The following is a 15,037-nucleotide window of genomic DNA, read 5'->3' as shown; positions in this document are numbered from 1 at the left end:
TAAGGGACATTTTCATGGCCTTAGAACTGTAAATTTGTAAACTAATAAATCCCCATGTGAAAGCCAACTCATTTCTGGTATGTTGCATTTTGGCAGCTTTAGCAAACCAAAACAGCTAGGCAAGAAACTGGTAACTGTCTCTAGAGAAAGGAACTAGGATCTGACGTAGAGGAGAGACTTATTTTTCACTGCATGTATTTTTGTACTATTTAATTGTCTTGCAATGTGCATGTACTACTTTGTCAACTAAAAAACAGCTTAATAATTTAATTTTCAATAAGGAGAAGGTACCCACACACAAATCAAATTGGATAAGAGCAAACAGCAGTGCAACAAAAGAAGAAATATGAGATAGTATATGTTTACCATATAGGTAGCAATTGCCTTTAGGTCAAAGGAGTGAAGAAATCATTGTGGAGTGATGTAATCAGGGAAAGTTTCATAGTGTATGGAGAGGCGGGGCAAGATGGCAGATTGCTGAGCTGTATGTTTTAGTTACTCCTCCAGGAAAGTAGGTAGAAAGCCAGGAACTGCGTGGACTGGACACCGCAGAGCAATTTGACTTTGGGCATACTTCATACAACACTCATGAAAATGTCGAACTGCTGAGATAAACGAAATCTGTAAGTTTTTGCAGCCAGGGGACCCGCGCCCCTCCCTGCCAGGCTCAGTCCCGTGGGAGGAGGGGCCGTCAGTGCTGGGAAGGAGAAGGGAGAACTGCAGGGGCAGCCCTTATCGGAAACTCATTCTACTGACCCAAACTCCAACCATAGATAGACTGAGACCACACACTAGAGAATCTGAGAGCAGCCAGCCCAGCAGGGAGGAGACAGGCATAGCAAAAAACAGCAAGAAAAGCTCCAAAATAAAAGCCAAGACTTTTTGGAGTTCTGGTGAACATAGAAAGGGGAAGGGCAGAGCTCAGGCCCTGAGGCTCATATGCAAATCCTGAAGAAAAACTGATCTCTCTGCCCCCTGGATCTTTCCTTAATGGCCCTAATTGCTTTGTCTCTTAGCATTTCAATAACCCATTAGATCTGCAAGGAGGGATTTTTTTTTTTTTTTATCTTTTCTTTTTCTGTTTCTAAAACAATTACTCTAAGAAGCCCAATACAGAAAGCTTCAAAGACTTGCAATTTGGGCAGATCAAGACAAGAGCAGAACTAAGAGAGCTCTGAGACAAAAGGCAATAATCCAGTGGCTGAGAAAATTCACTAAACACCACAACTTCCCAAGAAAACGGGGGTGTCCGCTCACAGCCATCATCCTGGTGGACAGGAAACACTCCTGCCGATCGCCAGCCCCATAGCCCAGAGCTGCCCCAGACAATCCAGTGTGACGGAAGTGCTTCAAATAACACGCACACACCACAAAACTGGGCGTGGACATTAGCCTTCCCTGCACCCTCACCTGGTTGTCCCAGAGTTGGGAAGGTGGAACAGTGTGAATTAACAAAGCCCCATTCAGCCATCATTTGAGCAGACTGGGAGCCTCCCTACACAGCCCAGCAGCCCAGAACCGCCCTGGGGGGACGGCACTCACCTGTGACACAGCACAGTCATCCCTCAACAGAGGACCAGGGAGTGCACGGCCTGGAAGAGGGACCCACTCACAAGTCTCAGGAGCCATACGCCAATACCAAGGACTTGTGGGTCAGTGGCAGAGACAAACTGTGGCAGGACTGAACTGAAGGATTAGACTATTGCAGCAGCTTTAAAACTCCAGGAACACCAGAGAGATTGTTAGAGCCACCCCCCCATCCCTGACCGCCCAGACACACACCCCATATACAGGGCGGGCAACACCAACTACACACACAAGGTTGGTACACCAACTGGACCCCACAAGACTCACTCCCCCACTCACCACAAAGGCAAACCAGGGGAGAACTGGCTTGTGGAGAACAGGTGGCTCATGGACGCCACCTGCTGGTTAGTTAGAGAAAGTGTATGCCATGAAGCTGTAGATCTGACAAATTAGAGATAAGGACTTCAATTGGTCTACAAATCCTAAAAGAACCCTATCAAGTTAAGCAAATGCCAAGAGGCCAAAAACAACAGAAAATTCTAAAGCATATGAGAAAACCAGACGATATGGATAACCCAAGCCCAAACACCCAAATCAAAAGATCAGAAGAGACACAGTCCCTAGAGCAACTAATCAAAGAATTAAAGATGAACAATGAGACCATAGTACAGGATACAAAGGATATCAAGAAGACCCTAGAAGAGCATAAAGAAGACACTGCAAGACTAAATAAAAAAATAGATGATCTTATGGAAATTAAAGAAACTGTTGACCAAATTAAAAAGATTCTGGATACTCATAGTACAAGACTAGAGGAAGTTGAACAACGAATCAGTGACCTGGAAGATGACAGAATGGAAAATGAAAGCACAAAAGAAAGAATGGGAAAAAAATCGAAAAAATCAAAACGGACCTCAGGGATATGATATATAATATAAAATGTCCAAATATAAGACTCATTGGTGTTCCAGAAGGGGAAGAAAAGGGTAAAGGTCTAGGAAGAGTATTCAAAGAAACTGCTGGGGAAAACTTCCCAAATCTTCTAAATACCATAAATACACAAATCATAAATGCCCAGCAAACTCCAAATGGAATAAATCCAAATAAACCCACTCCGACCCATATTTTGATCACACTGTCAAACATGGAAGAGAAGGAGCAAGTTCTGAAAGCAGCAAGAGAAAAGCAATTCACCACATACAAAGGAAACAACATAAGACTAAGTAGTGACTACTCAGCAGCCACCATGGAGGCGAGAAGGCAGTGGCACGATATATTTAAAATTCTGAGGGAGAAAAATTTCCAACCAAGAATACTTTATCCAGCAAAGCTCTCCTTCAAATTTGAGGGAGAGCTTAAATTTTTCACAGACAAACAAATGCTGAGAGAATTTGCTAACAAGAGACCTGCCCTACTGGAGATACTAAAGGGGGCCCTACAGACAGAGAAACAAAGAAAGGAGAGAGAGACTTGGAGAAAGGTTCAGTACTAAAGAGATTCAGTATGGGTACATTAAAGGATATTAATAGAGAGAGGGGGAAAATATATATGACAAACATAAACCAAAGGATAAGATGGCTGATTAAAGAAATGCCTTTATGATTATAACGTTGAATGTAAATGGATTAAACTCCCCAATAAGAACATATAGATTTGCAGAATGGATTTAAAAAAATGAACCATCAATATGTTGCACACAAGAGACTCATCTTAGACACAGGGACACAAAGAAATTGAAAGTGAAAGGATGGAAAAAAATATATCATGCAAGCTACAGCCAAAAGAAAGCAGGTGTAGCAATATTAATCTCAGATAAAATAGACTTTAAATGGAAGGATGTTTTGAGAGACACAGTTTATGGAAGACTTAACCTAGACCCTCAGGAATGAAATTTGAATATGCTGAGGTGGGAGATGGGTGAATTATAGGGGAGGTAAATATAGGGGGCAAAGGGGCACTGTGGCTGCAACAAAGCTGTGGAGAGGAGCTGGGAGGCACAAGAGTTAGTTCTAATCCTTCTTTGACCCAAAAAGCAGTAGATTCCTAGGCAGGTCACTCTTCCCATTCTTGCATCCTTTACTGGCTGCCTAAAACAAAAGTAATAGATGACCCCTCAAGTCCCTTCCGGCTCTATAATAGCAATGGCTACTTCCATAACTACAGTTGGGAGGCTACATTAGGGCCATATTTTGAGGTGTTCTGAATGCCAAATAAAGGAATTTATCAGTTTATTCAGAAGAAGTCAGTGAAAGTTTTTTAAAAAAGGAATATGTTTTAGGAATAACAATTGAGTTAATATGTGAAAACATTCGATAAATACTGTGTAAGCTTTGGCTAATATCATTATTAATCTGGGATCATTTAAAGGGTAGACTAGAGGGGAAAGAGCAACTAACAGAATGACTTACAACAAGCCCAGCAAACAAGAGATCAACATGGGTCAGACACTGAATGGTGGTAGAGAGTAAAATTCAGGGTCTTGGATTTGTCTGAATCCCTAAACATTCCTTTCTCTAATATATCTACTCTATGTTCTTATTTCTTACCATTTTCTACAGTCCTTTGATTACTCGTTAGTGACAGGCAACATTTGGAGCCTGAAACATGTTTCTGCTCAGTCGTATTTGTCAGGTTTTATAAGGATTTATTCTATAGCCTAACTCTTTAAATCAACAAACTTTTAAGTAGTCAGTGCAGATATATACAGCTTTAAAATGTTGCTGTATTTTATTAAAATAATTTTCTTAAAAATTATTCAAATACTAGACATCCATAATGGCAAAACTAAAAAACACAGAAAAGTACAAATTTTAAAGAAATAACTTGCCTAATCTTAAACTTACAGAAAAGTAAATACAGTGAGAATGACATATTTGAAGAGTCTATTCACAACATTGGGCCTGATATATAAAAGGCACTCAATGTGGAACAGAAGCCAACTAAGCTCCACAACTCTGAACTCCCTAGTATATTTAAATGCCATGACCAGTGGTGATTTAGTTTATCAATATAACTAACAAAAATGTATTTCTTACCTTTGTCTTCTCCTTGCTCACCAATAACCCATACTTCTTTTCCTGAAGTCTGTTGTTTCAAAACATTTTTAATAATATATTGCAATCTCTGTGAATCTAGATTACATCCAATTCCAATCACTCGATTTTCAGGAAATGAACTCAGTTTCCATGTCACATAGGTCATGATTTCCACTAAATATTGCATAAAAAGTTGAAAATGTAAAGGTTATCTTTTATATACTTCAAGCCTAGCTCACAAACAAAATTTTTACTGTTTTAAAAATTAAAGTACATCAGAGCTTCTATATCCTCTTCTTAGGTTCTATATATATATTAAGAGGCAAAAGAACTTTTAAATAAATTAGAAATGCTAACCAGGTTTCAACATGATTTTATATAATTGTTGTTAAATATAAATTGTTAAGAGTGAAAAATAGATAATTTCTAAGAATAGTTAAGCAAGAAGGATGAAAGGATGAAAAAAGGATACAGAAGACCAGAGAATAAAATTTCTTTTCATTGTTCCAGTTCTCTTTTATAACTGTCTTAGGGAGCTGAATTTCTGTCTTTAAATGAAAATATTGGTTGATATACTACTGTGCAGTATAGTATTATGAAAAAATTTCAACTACTTTTTTCTTACATGCCAAAAAGATGTCAGGAATTGAAAAGACTAGTGTCACTTAACCAATTACTATAGAAAAACAAGTAAAACATATACCATATACTTTTACTGGGTATGTTTTAAAAATCTGCTCACCAATTTGAATCCAGTACCACATAACTCTTTGAAAATATTTCTTTTTCAAGGAAAACAGTTCCAAAGCAATTTGCAAAATGGTAAAAATGTACTCTTGCACACTCACTAACACTGTATGACACTTCAGAGTTAACCAAAAAAAAAAAAGATCTTTCTGAAAAGGCAACATATTTTTCTCCTGGATTGACAACCTAGAACATAATACCACATTACATAAAAATTTTTAAGTTGTAAACTTCCTATTTAATACCAGCCCTAAGAGGTAACTTGCAAGGACATGGAAATACTGTATTGTTCGTTATAAAAGCAATTTAACTGAATAGTACCTAGATGTCTCTTTAAATCTAAATTTTTATGACTTAGTAATGGAAATTCTACTGATGCAATGGACAAACAAATTAATTTAAAATAGAGAATTTTACCTGGCTGAGATGCAATAAGCAGGACACTGTGTTGACTATAATGTCCCAAAGCTGGAACAAGGGCTCTGAACATATCCACATTGCTCTGCACCACCTCAAGGTAGGACTGAGAACTACCCAAAGAGTTGACCGTGAGGATCACCACCTTGGAATGAGCAGAGGCAGACAAATCTAATGAATAAAAAGAAAGAGTATGAGTTCAAGATATAGGTTTTCATCAAGTTATAGTTCATGACATAGGTATTCCCTTTCTACAATACAGAGCTTTTAGGCACAACTGCCCCCAGATTTATTCTACCTCTGTAGGAACTATACATCTCAGAATTGGCTGGGTTTGCCTCTAGAAAGAGGGTTAAGAGACAGAGGGTATTCAAGGGGGAAAAGTGGCAATAAAGATAAAATAAATTGTAGGATCCAGAATCTACAAATAACTTAAGTTTTTTTTAAGGTAATTCACATTTTTCTAGGGGATAATAAATAAATATGCAATAGGCAAAATGACCCTATAATCACTTACACCAATGATTTTTAAACTGTGAGCCTAGGAGTCCTCAAGTTCCTTAAAAGTGAGAAATGGAAATGAGAAAGGGATCAACCAGACTCATCACAAAAGATTGACTATACACAAAAGGAGGCTAAAAATAAAGAAAGGAAAAGAAAGATAAAAAGATATGACATATTAAAAACAAAAGACAAAATGACTAAAGAAAGTCTTCCCTTTACAGCAATAACACTGAATGTTAGTGCATTAAACTCCCCAATCAAAAGACACAAATTGGCAGAATGGATAAAAAAGCATGATCCAACTATATGTTGTTTATAAGAGACTCACCTCAGACCCAAAGACACAAATAGGTTGAAAAGGAAAGGATGGAAAAAGTACTCCATGTAAATAGTAACCAAAAAAGAGATTGGGGAGCTATACTAATAATGGACAAAATCGACTTTAAGTCAAAAGTTGTAACAAGGGAAAAACAAGGACATTCACTATATATTAAGAAAAGGTCCAATTCATTAATAAGAAATAACAATCATAAATATTTATGCACCTAACCACAGTGCCCCAAAATACATGAAGCAAACACTGGAAAAACTGAAAGGAAAAACAGACACCTCTACAATAATAGTTAGAGACTTCAAAATACCACTTTCATCAATGGACAGAACATCTAGACAGAAGATCAATAAGGAAAAAGAGAACTTGAATAATACAATAAATGAACTAGACCTAACAGATATATACAAAACATTGTACCTATGAACAGCAGGATACACATTCTTCTCAAGAGCACACATATCATTTTCCAGGATAGACTACTTATTAGGTTACAAAGCAAGTTTCTTAAATTTAAAAAGATTCGAAATACACAAAGCTCCTTTTTGATCATAATGGAATGACTGGAAATCAATAATAGGCAGAAAAAAGGAAAATCCACAAATATATGGAAATTAAAAAAAACAACCAACCAATGGGTTAAAGAAAAAAATCACAAAGGAAATCAGTAATTATTTTGAGATGAATGAAAATGAGAACACAACATATCAAAATTTATGGGATGCAGTAAAGGCGGTGCTCAGAGAGAAATTAATAGCCCTAAATGCTTACTTTAAAAAAGATGAAAGAGCTCAAATCAAAGACCTAAGTGTATACCTGGAGGAACTAGAAAAAGAACAGAAAACTAAACTCAAGGCAAGCAGAAGGAAATACATTAATAGAGAATAAAAAGTTGATATACAGAGGAAAACAAAAAACAAACAAAAAAAAAGAAAGCATTAACAAAACCAAAGCTCGGTTTTTAGAAAAGATCAATAAAATTGACAAACCTTTAGCTAGACTGATGAAGAAAAAAAGAGGATGCAAATAAATAAAAGCAGAAATGGGGGGGGGGCATTAACTATGGACCCCACAGAAATAAAAAGGATCATAAGAGGATACTATGATCAACTGTATGCCAACAAATTAGACAACCTAGATAAAATGGATAAGTTCCTAGAAACACATGTACAACCTACACTGACTCTAAAAGAAAGATAAGCTCTTAATAGATCAATAACAAGTAGAGATTGAATCAGTCATCAAAAACCTCCCAAAAAAGAAAAATCAGGACTGGATGGCTTCAAAGGTGATGTCTACCAAACATTCCAAGAGGAATTAACACAAATCCTTCTCAAAGTCTAACAAAAAAATTGTAGAGAAGGGAACACTCCCTGTGTTAGTTTGAAACTGTTATGTACTCCCAGAAAAAAGCCATGTTCTTTTAACCTAGTACTGTGGGTGAAGACCTACTGTAGGTGGGACCTTTTGGTTAGGTTATTTCAATTGAGATGGGACCCACTCTATTTAAGGTGGGTCTTAATCCTTTTACTGGAGTCCTTTTTGAGAGGATAAAAGACAGAAAAAGCCCAGAGAGCTCAGAGAAGAACCAGAGAAGCTGAGAGTAAGCCACCAAAGCCAGAAGCCGGAAACAATGAAACCCAAGAGAGAAGAATCAACAGACATTGCCATGTGCCTTCCATGTGACAGAGGTGTCCTGGATGCTGGTGGCCTGTCTTCAGAGTCCAGGTATCATCCTGTTGATGCCTTAATTGGGACATTTCAATGGCTTTAGAACTGTGAATGGTAAGTTAATAAATCCCCATTGTAAAAGTCAGTTCATTTCTGGTATTTTGTAGCATTATGGCAGCTTTAGCAAACAGAAACACTCCCTAACTCATTCTGTAAGGCCAACATCACCCAATTACTAAAGACAGAAAAAGACAGCACAAGAAAAGAAAACTACAGACCAATATCCCTTATGAATATAGATGCAAAAATCTTCAACAAAATACTAGCAAATCAAATACAACAGCACATTAAAAGAATTATGCACCATATTCAAGTGGGATTTATCCAAGGTATGCAAGGATGGTTCAACATAATAAAATTAATTAATGCAATGCACTGCATTAACAAAGTGAAGGGATAAAATCACATGCTCATCTAAATTGATACAGAAAAGACATCTGACAAAATCCTGCACCTCTTTTTTTTAAATGCAATTTGAGATATATTCACACACCATACAATCCATCCAAAGTATACAATCAAGGGCTCACAGTATCATCATATAGTTGTATGTTCATCCTCACAATCAATTTTAGAATATTTTCATTACTCCAAAAGAAAAAGAAAAAAGAAAAAAGAACACCCAAAACATTCCATACCCCTGAATCCCCCCCATTTATTTATTCATTTGTCTTTATTATTCACCTGCCCAAACACTGGATAAAGGAAGCCTGTACCTTTTCTTGATAAAAACACTTTTAAAACTAGAAAGAGAAGGAAACTTCCTCAACATGATAAAAGTGTTCCATGAAAAACCCACCATTAGCACCATCCCCAATGGTGAAAGACTAAAAGCTTCCCCTCTAAGATCTGGAACAAGAAAAGGATATCCAGTGTCACCACTGTTATTCAACACTGTACTTGAAGTTCTAGCCAGAACAATCAGGCAAGAAAAAGAAATAAAAGGCACCCAACTTGGAAAGGAAGAAGTAAAACTTTCACTATTTGCAGATAACATGATTTTAAAAATAAAAAGTCCCAAAAAATCTACAACAAAGCTACTAATAAATGAATTTAGTACAGTGGTGGGGTATAAGATCAACACGCAAAAATCAGTAGTGTTTCTATATACCAGTAACGAACAATTTGAGGAGGAAATCAAGGAAAAATTCTATTCACAATTTGCAACTGTGCCAGTTTGAATATATTGTGTCCCTAAATGCCATTAACTTTGATGTAATCTCGTGTGGGCAGACGTTATCAGTGTTCATTAGATTGTAATTCTTTGAGTGTTGCTTTGGAATGTGCCCTACCCAGCTGTGGGTGATGACTCTGATTGGATAATTTCCATGGAGGTGTTGCTCTGCCCATTCAGGGTGGGTCTAAGTTGATCAGTGGAGCCATATAAATGAGCTGACATAACAGAAGGAGCTCAGTGCAGCTGTGAGTGATGTTTTGAAGAGGAGCAAGCTTGCTAGAGAGGAACGTCCTGGAAGAAAGCCATTTTGAAACCAGAACTTTGGAGCAGACACCAGCCACGTGCCTTCCCAGCTAACAGAGGTTTTCCAGACACCATTGGCCATCCTCCAGTGAAGGCACCCGATTACTGATGTGTTACTTTGGACACTTTATGGCCTTAAGACTGTAACTGTGTAACCATATAAACCCCCTTTTTATAAAAGCCAATCCATCTCTGGTGTTTTGCATTCCGCAGCATTAGCAAACTGCAACAGCAACTAAAAGAATGAAATATCTAGGAATAAATTTAACTAAGGATGTAAAGGACTTATATACAGAAAACTACAAAACTTTGTTAAAAAAAAAAAAAAAAAAAACTAAAAGAAATCAAAGAAGACCTAAATAAATGGAAGGACATTCCATATTCATGGATTGGAAGACTAAATATAGTTAAAACGTCAATTCTACCCAAAAAGATTTATAGATTCAACACAATCTTAATCAAAATTCCAACAGCCTTCTCTACAGAAATGGAAAACCAATCATCAAATTTATTTCGAAGGCTAAGAGGCCCCAAATAGCTAAAACTGTCTTAGAAAAGAAGAAGTTGGAAGACTGTACTTCTTGATTTTCAAACTTATTACAAAGCTACAGTGGTCAAAAGAGCAAGGTACTGGCAGATGGATAGATATATAGACCAATGGAATTCTACTGATAGTTCAAAAATAGACCCTCACATCTATGGCCAATTAATTTTTGGCAAAGGTGCCAAATCCACTCAACTGGGAAAGAATAGTCTCTTCAACAAATGGTGCTGGGAGAAGTGGTTATCCATATGCAAAAGAATGAAGGGGGACTTCTATCTCACACCACATACAAAAATTAACTCAAAATGGATCAAGGAACCAGTACTATAAAACTCCTAGAAGAAAACATAGGGTACAATCTTCAAGTTTTCCATTTCTGCAGAGAAGGCTGTTGGAATTTTGATTAAGATTGTGTTGAATCTGTAAATGACAAAAATATATAAATAATAGGGGGACTAGGGGTATGGGATGGTTTGGGTGTTCTTTTTTTGTTTGTTTTCGAGTGTTGAAAATACTCAAAAATTGATTTCGGCAATGGATGTACAACCATATGATGATACTGTGTGCCACTGATTGTATACTTTGGATGGATTATATGGTGTGTGAATATATCTCAATAAGATTGCATTTTAAAAAAAAGCACTAAGTTTTTTAAAAAATGCCCTCATGAAATAATTTTCCATTAAAAAAAAAAAAGTAACTCTCAGGCCATCTGGGAGGAGTGGGAATAAGTGGGGAGAAGATTGGTAAACACATCTCCAGGACCTTTACTTTGATCTCTCCAAGCAGAGTAGCTCTGCTTTTATGTGTTTTATTTATTAAGAATTCTACTCCAAAAGTGGAAAAATGGTTTGAAATCTTGAAATTGAAATAAAATATCTGGCTCATTTTTAACCAACTCTGTTATGCTGAAGCCCAGTTGTCCTTGGTTTTAGGTTTTTCTCTCAGCAGTAAGCAACTGTTATAACAGGAAAAGCTGCTCTATAGAGTTCAATCCTCTAGTCCTCAAGCACACATAAACGATTTCACAACCATATTAGTCTCCACTGCACAGTGTTTTACAGTAGGTATATTCCAAAACAGTGGCCAGATGTTAAGAACATCAGAAATCAAAGAAAAATAAAAGATCTAGAATGGCATCAGTCCAGCCAACAATAAATTAATATAGCATCCCAGGAGACAATGAGTAGATTCTAGGGCTTCTAGTCTTAACTAGGTCTATGAGGTCATCTTTCCAAACAAGTTTTGCAAGAAACACTGTGCAACCTAGCCACTGGGAAATGCAATGTCCAATTTTAGGTGATATTCTAACACAACTATAGGGATGGCAGATCCAAAAACTCAGTCCCAGATTTTAATTACAGTTCTTCATAAGTTCTCTTAAGTAATCTTTGTGTTCAGAGTGAATACCTGGTAATGAGTCAAAAGTCTCAAGATTGGAAGACATCATAATTGGAGAGATATAATTAACAATTCTATACCACTTATTATGTGTCAGGTACTGTTCTAAAACCCTTACATATATTTACTCATTTAATCTAATCCACTACACACAATAGGGTATTATTATCCTCATTTTACAGATGAGGATTATAAGGTACAAAGAGGTTAAGTAACTTGCTCAAAATCTCAGAGCTAGTAAGTATCAGAGCCAGAATTCAAGCCCAGGTAGCCTGACTTCAGACTGCTCTTAACACAACGCTTAGAAACTTATGTTTTAGAAACTTACACCTTCATAAAGTTGAGGAAACTGGCAGCTGTTGACATTACTAAACATCAGTGAACAGTTCAACTTACAACCCCATAATTCAGCATCAACCTATCTTGTTAATATTACTTTTCCCCCTCTAGCTTCCTCTACTTTGAATAAGATAAATGCCCTCACCCTCAATACTGACTTATGAGTAAATAAAGAAGTTTCTGTCTAACGTGATTTTAAAACTGCAGAATTGTCTTTCTCTGTAAGATTCCTCCTCAAGTTCTCAAGCCTTTTAATCCCCTATGCATACATTTGGCTCAAGACTGATTAGTCTATATTCATTTCCTAGAATATTTCTTTCACGTCCTGATTTTGACTTTTGTTCAAATTTTTTTCATCTGGAATGTTTCTCACTGCATTTACCATATGTTTTTAACTGTAGTGAATCTACCTATCTATTATGTCAAACATATTATGAGCTCTATGAGAGCAAGGATTGTTTTTGTCTTATCTTTTCATCTCTAAGATCTAGAAGCTCATGAGAGCAAGGATTGTTTGTGTCTTATCTTTCCTTCTCCAAGATCTAGATGCTTAGCTATTGGGACATTTCTGTCAAATTTGCATCAATCTATATATCCCCATCCTGGAAGACCTCAGTCCTACTCAACTGACAGTAATCTTTCTCTCCACTCAAGCTCTAAGTCTTCACTGGCTATAACTTTCTCTTGGCAACTAATCATATACTGTCTCATTACTATTTTGTCATCATAGATTACTGTCTACCCTTGTATGTGTGTTTTCTCATCTAAACTTTAAGCTGCTTCTGACCAAGTAGAGTTTTCCACTTCTTAGCCTCTCCCCCACCAGCAGCAGTTCTCAGATGCTAGACTGAATGCTTAAGAATAACCTTAAAAACACAGATTATCCCTTATTCTGAAGATTTGTTAAATAGATAAAGGGGAATACCTCCCCCTTATCAAAAAAAAGCATACTCTCAAGGTGATTCTGATGCACAGCCAAGTTTGGTAAACAATTGCCCCCCAGGCAACTAATTTTCTGAACCTGGTAAATACGCAAAAAAAATCTTATTTGACTCTTTCTTTTCAAGTCTTCCCTTAGAAGTTGGTAGTTTAATAAGGTAAGAAGAGCATACAGTTATAAAGAGCATTAGGTAGAACTTTACACTTGATTATATAAAGCAAAGGTATAAATTACAAGGTTAAGATTAATGAAAGCTCATTCAATAATAATTAATTGAATAAATCTCTACTAAGCTCCTGTCATGCTACACGTATTGTGCAAGGCCCTAAGAACACAAAATATTGTCCCTGCCCATATCTTACAGTATAGTATAAGGATTAAAACTGATGGCTTCTGAATGAGACTGTCTGGATTCAAATCTTAACTTCACTACCTACTTATTAACATAGTTATGAGTTTCCTCCTCTGCCAGGGACCAGAGGCCAGTCAGCATCTGTGTTCCCAAAACAGACTCTTACCTCCTTCCTAAATCGACAGGTAGCCCAGAAAAACTACATCGTTCTGTTAAGCCATTGATTTCCAAACCAAAGGCCCTAGACAATGACTTGTCACAGTTATTGCAAAGGATTCTCAAAATCCAGTATCAAGCATGTCAAAAGACCCAGTAAATAATATCCCATTCATTGGTTTACTACTATTCTCAGATTATAACAATGATGTTGTGATGAATGAAATACAAATTCATTTTAAAACATTATTGATCTACAGATTCAATGCAATCCCAATCAAAATTCCAACAACCTACTTTGCAGACTTGGAAAAGCTAGTTATCAAATTTATTTGGAAAGGGAAGATGCCTCGAATTGCTAAAGACACTCTAAAAAAGAAAAACGAAGTGGGAGGACTTACACTCCCTGACTTTGAAGCTTATTATAAAGCCACAGTTGCCAAAACAGCATGGTACTGGCACAAAGATAGACATATAGATCAATGGAATCGAATTGAGAATTCGGAGATAGACCCTCAGATCTATGGCCGACTGATCTTTGATAAGGCCCCCAAAGTCACCGAACTGAGCCATAATGGTCTTTTCAACAAATGGGGCTGGGAGAGTTGGATATCCATATCCAAAAGAATGAAAGAGGACCCCTACCTCACCCCCTACACAAAAATTAACTCAAAATGGACCAAAGATCTCAATATAAAAGAAAGTACCATAAAACTCCTAGAAGATAATGTAGGAAAACATCTTCAAGACCTTGTATTAGGCGGCCACTTCCTAGACTTTACACCCAAAGCACAAGCAACAAAAGAGAAAATAGATAAATGGGAACTCCTCAAGCTTAGAAGTTTCTGCACCTCAAAGGAATTTCTCAAAAAGGTAAAGAGGCAGCCAACTCAATGGGAAAAAATTTTTGGAAACCATGTATCTGATAAAAGACTGATATCTTGCATATATAAAGAAATCCTACAACTCAATGACAATAGTACAGTCGGCCCAATTATAAAATGGGCAAAAGATATGAAAAGACAGTTCTCTGAAGAGGAAATACAAATGGCCAAGAAACACATGAAAAAATGTTCAGCTTCACTAGCTATTAGAGAGATGCAAATTAAGACCACAATGAGATACCATCTAACAGCGGTTAGAATGGCTGCCATTAAACAAACAGGAAACTACAAATGCTGGAGGGGATGTGGAGAAATTGGAACTCTTATTCACTGTTGGTGGGACTGTACAATGGTTCAGCCACTCTGGAAGTCAGTCTGGCAGTTCCTTAGAAAACTAGATATAGAGTTACCATTCGACCCAGCGATTGCACTTCTCGGTATATACCCGGAAGATCGGAAAGCAGTGACACGAACAGATATCTGCACGCCAATGTTCATAGCAGCATTATTCACAATTGCCAAAAGATGGAAACAACCCATATGTCCTTCAACAGATGAGTGGATAAATAAAATGTGGTATATACACACGATGGAATACTACGCGGCAGTAAGAAGGAACGATCTCGTGAAACATATGACAACATGGATG

At 37.0% G+C, this 15,037-nt stretch overlaps 1 protein-coding gene across 4 annotated transcripts in view; it reads right to left on the bottom strand.

Moving 5' to 3' along the window:
- UEVLD (UEV and lactate/malate dehyrogenase domains) overlaps positions 1–15,037 on the bottom strand; it is a 159,153-nt gene that overhangs the window by 12,176 nt on the left and 131,940 nt on the right. For 3 of the 4 annotated variants that reach the window (XM_037839264.1, XM_037839266.1, XM_037839265.1), the window contains exons 8-9: positions 5,727–5,897; positions 4,563–4,736 (exon numbers count right to left, since the gene is read on the bottom strand). In XM_037839264.1, the coding sequence (XP_037695192.1) occupies positions 4,563–4,736; positions 5,727–5,897 (345 nt within the window). Of the gene's footprint in view, positions 1–4,562; positions 4,737–5,726; positions 5,898–15,037 lie in introns of those variants that run through there. The other variant, XR_005217400.1, reaches the window with a different exon arrangement.

Source organism: Choloepus didactylus, chromosome 6 (genome assembly GCF_015220235.1).
Source record: "Choloepus didactylus isolate mChoDid1 chromosome 6, mChoDid1.pri, whole genome shotgun sequence".
NCBI classification, from domain to species: domain Eukaryota; kingdom Metazoa; phylum Chordata; class Mammalia; order Pilosa; family Megalonychidae; genus Choloepus; species Choloepus didactylus.
This window is presented reverse-complemented; position numbering and strand designations above follow the sequence as displayed.